The 12,146-nt window shown below is 45.6% G+C and overlaps 1 protein-coding gene across 1 annotated transcript in view; it reads left to right on the top strand.

Moving 5' to 3' along the window:
• LOC134633540 (interferon-induced protein with tetratricopeptide repeats 5-like) overlaps nucleotides 1–11,933 on the top strand; it is a 30,320-nt gene extending 18,387 nt beyond the window's left edge. The window contains exons 6-10 of the mRNA XM_063482378.2: nucleotides 8,906–9,047; nucleotides 9,121–9,247; nucleotides 9,339–9,477; nucleotides 10,478–10,525; nucleotides 11,736–11,933. Of these exons, the coding sequence (XP_063338448.1) occupies nucleotides 8,906–9,047; nucleotides 9,121–9,247; nucleotides 9,339–9,477; nucleotides 10,478–10,525; nucleotides 11,736–11,933 (654 nt within the window). The remainder of the gene's footprint in view (nucleotides 1–8,905; nucleotides 9,048–9,120; nucleotides 9,248–9,338; nucleotides 9,478–10,477; nucleotides 10,526–11,735) is intronic.
• Nucleotides 11,934–12,146: the final 213 nt, after the last annotated feature.

Here is a 12,146-nt window from a genome sequence, read left to right as displayed (position 1 = left end):
AAGGTTTTAGAGAACACAGTTTCTCTTTTTGGTTGTATTTCTTCTGCCAAAATAAACTGGGAAAAGAGTGAGGCTGTAACTGTGACAGGTCAGCTGGGGGATCAGCTCAGTCTGCCTGGTGGTTTGATCTGGAGAAAGGGTGGGCTTAAGTATTTAGGGGTGTTTTTAGGCAATGACACTTTTTTGCAGAAGAATTGGGAAAATGTGGTGGATAGGGTCAACGGTCGGCTTTCCAAATGGAGGTGGCTTTTACCTCACATGTCGTACAGAGGTCGGGTTCTTGTCATCAATAATCTGGTTTCTTCTGCTTTGCGGCACCGGTTGACCTGTGTTGATCCCCCAGTTACCCTCTTGTCTAACATTCAAAGAATCCTGGTGGACTTTTTTTGGGATAAATTGCACTGGGTTCCTCAGAGTGTCCTTTTTCTCACTAGGGAGGAAGGCGGACAAGGTCTGGTCCATTTGGCCAGTAGAGGGGCTGCTTTTCGCTTTCAGTTTATTCAGAGACTGCTTACAGGACCCCAAGATCTTGTATGGAGAAGTGTATCGTGCTGTATTCTTCAGCAGCTTGGTAATATGGGTTTGGATTTATCTCTGTTTCTGATGGACGCAAGCAAGCTGAACTCTTCACTTCTTCCACCTTTTTACAAGAGTGTTTTTTCTGTATGGGCTCTGCTGAGGAAAGAGAGGCAGCAGCAGGCTGATTCTCTGTACTGGTTGCTGGAGGAACCTGTACTGTTTGGCAGCTTGCTGGATTGCCCTGTCTGGGGGAGGACTACTTTTTCCAGACGGCTCCATGCTGCACAAGTCTGTTCTCTGAAGAGGGTGGTGGAGCTGGCTGGACCTCAGCTAGATGCTCTGGAGGGACTCGCTGCACAGCTTGGGATACGGTCTACTCGAGTTGTTGGTCAGCTTTTGGACCACTGGAAACGCAAGTTGGGTGGAATTGGGTGTTCTCTTTTGGGAAGTTATTGTGATGGCAGTATGTCTCCGAATCATTTAGATCCTTATCCTTCCATCAGACTGTTTCCTGGTTTTAAGAACTGCTTTGGTCCTTTACTGGATAATGTGGATGTTGCGGGGGTGTCCCTGGAAGGGGCCTCTGGAAAAACTTTGTATAGGCTGCTGGTAAAAACTCTCACTCAAGGCAAGCTGAATGGACGCAATGACACGGTGTGGAGGACCCATCTCTCCTTGGCACCTGACATCAAGCCAGCGTGGAGGTCCCTTTATAAGCCTCCCCTCACGAAAAAACATGCAGACTTGCAGTGGAGGATTCTTCATGGCATTGTTGCTGTAAACTCTTTTGTTTCTGTTATTAACGCTGCTGTGGAAGACAAATGTCCATTCTGTGAGCAGAGGGAGACCCTGTTTCACTGTTTTTCTGAATGTGTTCGCCTCTCGGCTCTGTTTGTGCTTCTAAAAGCCATCTTTCGTAGATGTGGGGAAGTTTTTACACTGACTATTTTCATTTGTGGTTTTAAATTTACTCGTCTTTGGAAGAACAAATGCCAGCTGCTTAATTTTTTATTAGGACAGGCAAAAATGGCAGTGTATATGAGCAGGAAGAGAAAGGTGACAGAAGGGCTGAATGTTGGGGTAGTCCCTGTGTTTGTCAGCATGGTGAAGTCTAGGCTGTTGCTAGAATTTAATTTCTATAAGTCAGCCTCGGACCTACATACTTTTTCTCAGGTCTGGGGTTACCGGGGGGCAATCTGTAGTGTGGTGGCGGGGCAGCTAGTTTTTGGGCAGGTGTTGGTGTAACTTTTTATTGATTTTGTGTTACACTTCAATGTGACAAGTGTGGTAATATGTTAATTATTTCATGGAAAATAAACGTATTTTTTAAATATCAATATCTCTCTCTCTGTTCCTCTCTCTCCCTCTCTGTTCCTCTCTCTCTCTGTTCCTCTCTCTCCCTCTCTGTTCCTCTCTCTCCCTCTCTGTTCCTCTCTCTCTCTGTTCCTCTCTCTCCCTCTCTGTTCCTCTCTCTCCCTCTCTGTTCCTCTCTCTCTCTCTCTCTCTCTGTTCCTCTCTCTCCCTCTCTGTTCCTCTCTCTCTCTCTCTCTGTTCCTCTCTCTCTCTCTCTCTCTCTCTCTGTTCCTCTCTCTCTCTCTCTGTTCCTCTCTCTCTCTCTCTGTTCCTCTCTCTCTCTCTCTCTGTTCCTCTCTCTCTCTCTCTCTCTCTCTGTTCCTCTCTCTCTCTCTCTGTTCCTCTCTCTCTCTCTCTCTCTGTTCCTCTCTCTCTCTCTCTGTTCCTCTCTCTCTCTCTCTGTTCCTCTCTCTCTCTCTCTCTCTCTCTCTGTTCCTCTCTCTCTCTCTCTGTTCCTCTCTCTCTCTCTCTGTTCCTCTCTCTCTCTCTCTCTGTTCCTCTCTCTCTCTCTCTCTCTCTGTTCCTCTCTCTCTCTCTCTGTTCCTCTCTCTCTCTCTCTCTCTGTTCCTCTCTCTCTCTCTCTGTTCCTCTCTCTCCCTCTCTGTTCCTCTCTCTCTCTCTCTGTTCCTCTCTCTCTCTCTCTCTCTCTGTTCCTCTCTCTCTCTCTCTGTTCCTCTCTCTCTCTCTCTGTTCCTCTCTCTCTCTGTTCCTCTCTCTCTCTCTCTCTCTCTCTGTTCCTCTCTCTCCCTCTCTGTTCCTCTCTCTCTCTCTCTCTGTTCCTCTCTCTCTCTCTCTGTTCCTCTCTCGCTCTCTCTGTTCCTCTCTCTCTCTCTCTCTGTTCCTCTCCCTCTCTCTCTCTCTCTGTTCCTCTCTCTCTCTCTCTGTTCCTCTCTCTCCCTCTCTGTTCCTCTCTCTCTCTCTCTCTGTTCCTCTCTCTCTCTCTCTCTGTTCCTCTCTCTCTCTCTCTGTTCCTCTCTCTCTCTCTCTGTTCCTCTCTCTCTCTCTCTCTCTGTTCCTCTCTCTCCCTCTCTGTTCCTCTCTCTCTCTCTCTCTCTCTGTTCCTCTCTCTCTCTCTCTCTCTCTGTTCCTCTCTCTCTCTCTCTCTCTCTCTCTCTGTTCCTCTCTCTCCCTCTCTGTTCCTCTCTCTCTCTGTTCCTCTCTCTCTCTCTGTTCCTCTCTCTCTCTCTGTTCCTCTCTCTCTCTCTCTGTTCCTCTCTCTCTCTCTCTCTCCCTCTGTGTTCAGCCAACTTTGCATGAACTTCATGCTGCTCTGATGAGTTTTCAGAATGGTAGAGCTCCTGGCATGGATGGCCTTCCTGTTGAGTTCTACAAAGACTTTTGGTCTGTGATGGGTGAGGATTTGCTGGAGGTTGTCACGGATAGTCTGCAGAGGGGCTTGCTGCCTCTGAGCTGTAGACGGGCGGTCATCGCTCTGCTGCCGAAGAAGGGAGATCTACGCAATTTGAAGAACTGGAGACCAGTATCGTTGCTCTGTACAGACTATAAGATTTTCTCCAAAGTCCTGGCCACCAGGCTTCGTGACGTGATGGCTTCTGTTTTTCATGGGGACCAAACGTATTGCGTGCCCGGCAGGCTGATAAGTGATAATGTCACTTTGATTAGGGATGTTTTGGACCTCTCTAGGTCTTTGGGTATAGATGTTGGTCTCATTTCTTTGGACCAAGAAAAAGCTTTTGACCGGGTTGAACACCAATATTTGTGGCACGCTTTAGCTGCTTTTGGCTTCAGCCCAGGTTTTGTAGCCATGATTCAGGTTCTGTACCGTGACATTACGAGTGTCCTGAAAATAAATGGGGTCTTGAGTGGTCCTTTCAGTGTTCTAAGGGGGGTGAGGCAGGGCTGTTCTTTGTCAGGGATGCTGTATTCCCTGGCAATTGAACCTTTGCTTCACAAACTAAGACGGGACTTGTGTGGTGTTTATATTCCTGGGTGCAATGTACCTTTGAAGTTGTCTGCTTATGCCGATGATTTAATTGTCCTGATCAACTCACAGACGGATATTAAGGTTTTAGAGAACACAGTTTCTCTTTTTGGTTGTATTTCTTCTGCCAAAATAAACTGGGAAAAGAGTGAGGCTGTAACTGTGACAGGTCAGCTGGGGGATCAGCTCAGTCTGCCTGGAGGTTTGATCTGGAGAGAGGGTGGGCTTAAGTATTTAGGGGTGTTTTTAGGCAATGACACTTTTTTACAGAAGAATTGGGAAAATGTGGTGGATAGGGTCAACGGTCGGCTTTCCAAATGGAGGTGGCTTTTACCTCACATGTCGTACAGAGGTCGGGTTCTTGTTATCAATAATCTGGTTTCTTCTGCTTTGCGGCACCGGTTGGCCTGTGTTGATCCCCCAGTTACCCTCTTGTCTAACATTCAAAGAATCCTGGTGGACTTTTTTTGGGATAAATTGCACTGGGTTCCTCAGAGTGTCCTTTTTCTCACTAGGGAGGAAGGCGGACAAGGTCTGGTCCATTTGGCCAGTAGAGGGGCTGCTTTTCGCTTTCAGTTTATTCAGAGACTGCTTACAGGACCCCAAGATCTTGTATGGAGAAGTGTATCGTGCTGTATTCTTCAGCAGCTTGGTAATATGGGTTTGGATTTATCTCTGTTTCTGATGGACGCAAGCAAGCTGAACTCTTCACTTCTTCCACCTTTTTACAAGAGTGTTTTTTCTGTATGGGCTCTGCTGAGGAAAGAGAGGCAGCAGCAGGCTGATTCTCTGTACTGGTTGCTGGAGGAACCTGTACTGTTTGGCAGCTTGCTGGATTGCCCTGTCTGGGGGAGGACTACTTTTTCCAGACGGCTCCATGCTGCACAAGTCTGTTCTCTGAAGAGGGTGGTGGAGCTGGCTGGACCTCAGCTAGATGCTCTGGAGGGACTCGCTGCACAGCTTGGGATACGGTCTACCCGAGTTGTTGGTCAGCTTTTGGACCACTGGAAACGCAAGTTAGGTGGAGTTGGGTGTTCTCTTTTGGGACGTTATTGTGATGGCAGTATGTCTCCGAATCATTTAGATCCTTATCCTTCCATCAGACTGTTTCCTGGTTTTAAGAACTGCTTTGGTCCTTTACTGGATAATGTGGATGTTGCGGGGGTGTCCCTGGAAGGGGCCTCTGGAAAAACTTTGTATAGGCTGCTGGTAAAAACTCTCAATCAAGGCAATGACACGGTGTGGAGGACCCATCTCTCCTTGGCACCTGACATCAAGCCAGCGTGGAGGTCCCTTTATAAGCCTCCCCTCACGAAAAAACATGCAGACTTGCAGTGGAGGATTCTTCATGGCATTGTTGCTGTAAACTCTTTTGTTTCTGTTATTAACGCTGCTGTGGAAGACAAATGTCCATTCTGTGAGCAGAGGGAGACCCTGTTTCACTGTTTTTCTGAATGTGTTCGCCTCTCGGCTCTGTTTGTGCTTCTAAAAGCCATCTTTCGTAGATGTGGGGAAGTTTTTACACTGACTGTTTTCATTTGTGGTTTTAAATTTACTCGTCTTTGGAAGAACAAATGCCAGCTGCTTAATTTTTTATTAGGACAGGCAAAAATGGCAGTGTATATGAGCAGGAAGAGAAAGGTGACAGAAGGGCTGAATGTTGGGGTAGTCCCTGTGTTTGTCAGCATGGTGAAGTCTAGGCTGTTGCTAGAATTTAATTTCTATAAGTCAGCCTCGGACCTACATACTTTTTCTCAGGTCTGGGGTTACCGGGGGGCAATCTGTAGTGTGGTGGAGGGGCAGCTAGTTTTTGGGCAGGTGTTGGTGTAACTTTTTATTGATTTTGTGTTACACTTCAATGTGACAAGTGTGGTAATATGTTGATTATTTCATGGAAAATAAACGTATTTTTTAAAAATCAAAATCTCTGTTCCTCTCTCTCTCTCTCTCTCCCTCTCTGTTCCTCTCTCTCCCTCTCTGTTCCTCTCTCTCCCTCTCTCCTCTCTCTCTCTCTCTCCTCTCTCTCTCCTCTCTCTCTCTCTCTCTGTTCCTCTCTCTCCCTCTCTGTTCCTCTCTCTCCCTCTCTGTTCCTCTCTCTCCCTCTCTGTTCCTCTCTCTCCCTCTCTCCTCTCTCTCTCCTCTCTCTCTCTCTCTCTGTTCCTCTCTCTCCCTCTCTGTTCCTCTCTCTCCCTCTCTGTTCCTCTCTCTCCCTCTCTGTTCCTCTCTCTCTCTCTCTCTCTCTCTCTCCCTCTCTCTCTCTCTCTCTCTCTCCCTCTCTCTCTCTCTCTCTCTCTCTGTTCCTCTCTCTCTCTGTTCCTCTCTCTCTCTCTCTGTTCCTCTCTCTCCCTCTCTGTTCCTCTCTCTCTCTGTTCCTCTCTCCCCCTCTCTGTTCCTCTCTCCCCCTCTCTGTTCCTCTCTCTCCCTCTCTGTTCCTCTCTCTGTTCCTCTCTCCCCCTCTCTGTTCCCCTCTCTCCCTCTCTCTCCCTCTTTGTGCTGACAATCAAGCCAAACACCAACATCATCAAATATACAGTTGAAACCAGATATTTATAAACTCTTCAGATAAAAACACTTTTTTAATTGTAACATCAAATCAGACTAAATGTTTATTTTTTTTAGATTGATAAATATAAAAAACATATTTGTTAACTTTAAGAGTAAAGAGAGAAACTGTCTGTATTTCTTAATTGTAAATGGCACCAAATTGTATTCAAACTTGAGCCACACTTATGGAGCTGCACAATTCTTTTCCTGGTGTTTGGTTGATATTTCTTGATGTTCCCATGTCACAGAAACAGGCTCTGTGTTTTGCCTTATATGCATCCACAGGTGTGCCACCAATTTACTCACATGGACTCTACTAACCAATCAGAAGCTTCTTCAGTTCAGAATGGAATCGTCTGGAGTTTTCTTATTAATGAACAATAAACTTAGTGTATATGTGCTCCTAAATTTGATGAAAGTGATAAAAATAGACAGCTCTGTCTCTCTTTATTCTGACATTTAACTAATTCAAAAGATATTTCAATATTTATTTATCTAAAACAAAACAAGTTTACTCTAAATTGATGTTTAACAGTAAAAAAATGTTCTTGTGTTTTCCATAAAGTGTATGTAAATATCTGGTTTAAACTGTGAATATACTGCTGTGTATTGAAATTCCTCTTGTTTTGCATAGAAATATACTGAACAACATACAAAGCATAATATATAAAATAACATCTACCTGAGTTTTTTCTTTGAAAGAAGCTCCTTATGTCCATTGTTGTGTTCATCAGTACATAACTGAAACCGGTTTAGAGAGTTTGTTTAGCCGTGGAGGGAAACAACTGAGAATATGAAATAAACACACATGTGAGCTAAGACTCTGTAGCAAACAGCATTGTTGTTGTTCGGCTTTTCATTTCACCTTTTGTTGATTCACTCGAAGAGCAAGTAACATAATATGGGTCAAGTGATCAGTTTGATATCAATCTTTTGTGATACACCGCCATATTTACATTATTTGTACAGTACGAATGATTTGCTTTGGTCCCTGGTCAAACTTAAGCTCTTCTCTGTCTGATAGTGATGTGTCGGTCGTGAACGAAGCGGCTCTTAGAGCCGACTCTTTGAAGTGAACGACGCGAGCCGGCTCCTTATTGGGTGCCGTGGGTTTTTTTTTTCTTTCTCTCACCCTCTCTCTCTCTCTCTCTCTCTCGCCCTTTTTCCCGCTTCACTCCGCACGCGAGCCTTGTGCTTTGCGCTGGGCAGAGGGGGGAGGGGCGGTAGTTACACTCGCAGTAGCACAGGAACAGAGCGGGAGGGAGAGAGAGAGAAAGAGAGCCAGGGACAACAACGTCACATTAGAAAGGTATAGTAATCATCCACAACTATTTTCAGTTGCGGATGATAAAGGATTCAGAAAGTTTATTCATGCAGGCCCATATGACAGAGAATATGCATCTTCTTTTTGTTTTCATATTTTAATTTATATTTAATTGTGTTGTGGTTTGCAGTGTTTTGTGTTGTTTCACTTTAAATTTGTTTAAAAGGAAAAAGCTGAAAATTCAAATAGTTAAAAGTTGAAATGTGAATATTTGGTTTTTGTATTATATGATTTATTTATTACATTTTATGTGGAGTGAATAAATAAATAAATGAAAGTATATTTACGGTGGCCCCTAGAGACAAAGCACGTACAAACTCCAAAACACGTACAAAACACAACAGAAGTGCTCCAGGATGCTAGGGGGCAGTGTTGAGCTTTTGTTACCTAGTGGCTACACAAGCCAGGAAGTACCAACGACCGGATTTGGTGTGTGGTAGTAACAGGTAAATGAACTTTTTCTTTAATTATTTGAATATATATGAGTGCTTGTGTATAAATACACAAACAATACACATATGCTTTCAATTGTGTAATTTAAGTGATCTAGGTAGCTCTGTTTGGAAGTTCAGTTAACACTAGAAATGTGTTTTGGAGTTTGTACGTGCTTTGTCTCTAGGGGCCACCGCATATAAACATATATAAATAAAACCACATTTTTTTTACATTAGTAATTCCTTTTGTACATAATTTTATATTGTTGTTAATAATAAATTAATTAAAGCAACAAAACAACCTGAAGAGCCGGTTGGGAGCCGAAAGAGCCGGTTCTCTAAAAAGAGCCGGAAATCCCATCACTACAGTCTGCAGCAAACTCGCAGGCAGCAGCTTCTCCCCCCTCACTCACAGGTGTAAGTGCTGTGCTCAGTCGCCCAGTGCCTGAGCTCGGATCAGACCAAAATTAGGGGGAATTTAGGACTGTGCGCTATGTGCTTCGAATATTGTGTGTAGTTTTGTTTTATACAGTTGTCAGTCAGGCATCTAACTATGAAACAAATTACACTCGAAAAGACCCTGGGCTTCTGAAAAAATGACCCGGGCTTAAGCCCAGTAAGCCACGCCCCTCTTAAGTTTCATTTTACCATATTCTTCTTTGACTGAGAGGTTATCCTGTGTCTGCTTAATTCACTGAATTTTCTCCTTTGAGCCAATTCTCGAAGGCTGTGGTTGCCTTTAGATGCTGCGGTGATCCTGTGAGTTTCACTTCTTTCAATGTGTTTCAGAATCGACTGGATGAGTCTATTGATATGTTGGAGCGAGCACTGAAGCGGGCTGATCAATCACCTTTCATCCACCACCAGCTGGCTCTGTGCTACAAGATGAAGAAAATTGCAGAGCAGAGCCGCCGGCCCAACAGCGACCACAGTACAGAAACAAACTGCATGTCTCCACTTCAACAAACACAGCTCAAATCTAACCGTGATTTCTTGCCCCACAGGAGCGGTGCGGTACTGGAGGCGTCGTTGTATCCATCACCTTAAAGTTGCTGTGGAGATAAGGCCGTCCTTTGTCCTGGCATTGACTGATCTGGCACAGCTGTATGCAGAGCAAAGGGATTTGAGCAGGTACTGGTCTGTACAAAGCTGCAGTGCAGTCGCTCCTTTGTTTTTGGCTGTAAATTCATCATCATCATCATCATCGTTTGTGGTTCCTCAGGGCTGAAGAGATTTTCCAGCAGTGCTTGAAGCTCGCAGAGTCGGAGAAAAGGCTTTTTCAGACTGTCCATCAGCGCTACGGTGACTTTTTCTACTTTAACAAAAAAACCGAGGCTGAAGCCATCGCCCACTACACTGAGGTGAGTTGGGTGTAGTTTCCCAGACTCTTGGTGATGTGCAGCTGGCTCACTGGAGGCCAGAGCACTGTTCGAACACTCCACTGAACTGTAGCATCGGCCTGTTAATGTCACATTTATTGATACTAAAAGTGCCATGGGTGGGGGGCACCTTGTGTTTGGACTGTGGGTGGAGGCCGAAGCCCACGCAGACACGAGGAGAACATGCAGACTAACACAGAAAGGTCCTGAGTTTGCCGGCAGCTGTGACAGCGCCACCGTCAGGTCAGATCGTAAAGTTAAAATATATTTTAGAGCAACATCTAAAAAAATGTCATTATTACTCATATGTGTCCATAAGAAAGTTACAGAAAAGTTACAGATGAAGTGTAGGTAACTGTGGCATTTGTTACACTGAAATACACAAGTTAGAAAAACCGATCGATGAGCTCACTGCCTGCGTTTTAAAACTGACATCACAGCTGAAACAAAATAAGAAGCATTTTCATAAATGATTTATTGTAAAAGTACAACAATGAAAGTTTATGACAACATGCGCCTCCACCAAACCCGGCCACATACATCACCCAGCACAGTGATAAATATGCATCTGCGTCTGAACAGCAAAGCCACTGTAGAAGCGCCTCTTTCAGCGTCAAGCAAATTGCTGTTGTGTAGGACCGAGTGGGCGCTCCTGTTGAAGACAGCATGAGGTTCATGGAAATGATGCTCGTTACTGGAGCCAGAAGGGAGGGTCAGCTGGGTCGATGCCAATGAGCCCGTTTCACGGGCTGTGAACAGTCAATCCAAAGGGACCATGTTCAGACCACAGGTGAAAGGAGCTGTCATAAACTCTCAGGTCATGGCTTCACACTTCATTATGCTGTGTGCTTTAATACCCACGAGCAGCTGGAGGTCCACTTAATACAGTGTTTCCCAGACTTGTTTTCCTAGGGCCACTTTGTTTTACAAGAAAAATGAAGTCAGTTTGATTTATCTCCGTGTCTTCTTATTTTCTCTTCAGGCTCTGCTGTTACCACCCAACAAGTACGAGTGGAGACAGTGCGCTAAGGTGAGCACAGGTCACGGGTCCTGAGTCTGGTGTTGGGGGATCAGAGGGTTTAGGCCAGGTCAGATCCGGTGAGAGAGCCTGGTGTGACTGAAGACTGAAGTCGAAAAGCCAGTGTGAAACATCACCACAGTTCACATGGTTTCTTCTGGATGTTCTCCAGCGGACACATCGTGCTGTAGGAGCCTGTGCTGAGTCCGACTCGAGGGGGAGAAGGCTGTAAAGATCTGAAACCTGCTGACAGCTGTTTGGTCGTAGCTGCAGATGTCAGCGCTGGCACATGACGTTCAGCTCAGGTCGAAACATACGTTGGTGTTTGAAGTCTGTGCTGAATTCATAGAGCGTGCAGCGGTTGAAGGGTCAGAGTGGAGCTTCCAGAGAAGAGCCAAACTTCAGGACGTCTCTGAACTTTTTGATCCCACCTGGGTATCAGGAACCTTTGCAGTAATGAATGGTTTTACATCATTTGTGCCAACTAATGAGCTTCTTCACAAAGTGGATCTTCTTGTTGGTGATGTCCATCTCAGATTCAGCCTGTCTTCCACACTGTTGTGTGGGTTTGCTTGTGTCTGTATGAGTGAGTCTACACATGTAGAAACAGAGAAACCCTGATGCTCCACCAGCTAGCCCAACGAAGATGAGAGGCTGAGAGCTTCTGGAGGGCTGCTGGGTAGTGCAAACATCTTCCACCAGTTACCTGGAAGAGAAGGAGAAACTGGCTTTGTGGAAACTTCTAATATTTTTCAGGCAGCTGAGAAGAAGAAGCAGAAGAACGAGAAGAAGGTGGAGCCCTGCTGTTTCCCAGCATGGAGGGAAAAATAATACCTAGAAAACGTCATGAATGCAGCATGAAACAAGCCTCACACTTTAAATCTGTCATGCACCCTCATGGTAAAAGCAACGCGCCGGGGAGTCCACGGATCACAGATCCAGGTCCCAGAGTCCACAGGTCACACAGTCCACAGGATACAGAGTCCACAGGTCACACAGTCCACAGGATACAGAGTCCACAGGATACAGAGTCCACAGGTCACACAGTCCACAGGATACAGAGTTCACAGGTCACACAGTCCACAGGTCACACAGTCCACAGGTCACACAGTCCACAGGTCACACAGTCCACAGGTCACAGAGAGACACTGAATGTAGTAGTCACTTACTTTAAATACACAGAAATCCATCTTTCTTTGTTCCTCCATGTTTTTTCCTGCAGAGACTGAAGCAGATCGCTGACAGACGTCTGACAAAGACGCGGCGTGATGGCGAGGCGCTCGCTCTGCTGGGTCTGGTGGCCAGAGCTGAGGGCGACAGGAAGAAGGCTGCTGAGTTTTATGAGGAAGCTCTGAACTGTGACGAGGACAACGAAGAGTACCTGTGTGCTGTGTGCGAGCTGCGCCTGGAGCTGCAGTGAGCGTCCTCTGATGCTGAGTTAGAACTGCAGGCTCAGGACCACCGTGGCTGCTTCCTGCTTCATTAAATGCTGATTTTTCCCTCGTGTCTCTGTGTCTTTGAAAGCAGCTTTCTGGCATTTATGTTTGTGTGGTGATGAAGAGGAAACGAAAGCTAAGCAGACTGTGGTGCTGCATTCGGGTGTTGTAGGAAAAAAACGATCTTCAAAGCACAA

The sequence above is a fragment of the Pelmatolapia mariae genome, linkage group LG8 (assembly GCF_036321145.2).
Source record: "Pelmatolapia mariae isolate MD_Pm_ZW linkage group LG8, Pm_UMD_F_2, whole genome shotgun sequence".
Lineage (NCBI taxonomy): Eukaryota > Metazoa > Chordata > Actinopteri > Cichliformes > Cichlidae > Pelmatolapia > Pelmatolapia mariae.
This window is presented reverse-complemented; position numbering and strand designations above follow the sequence as displayed.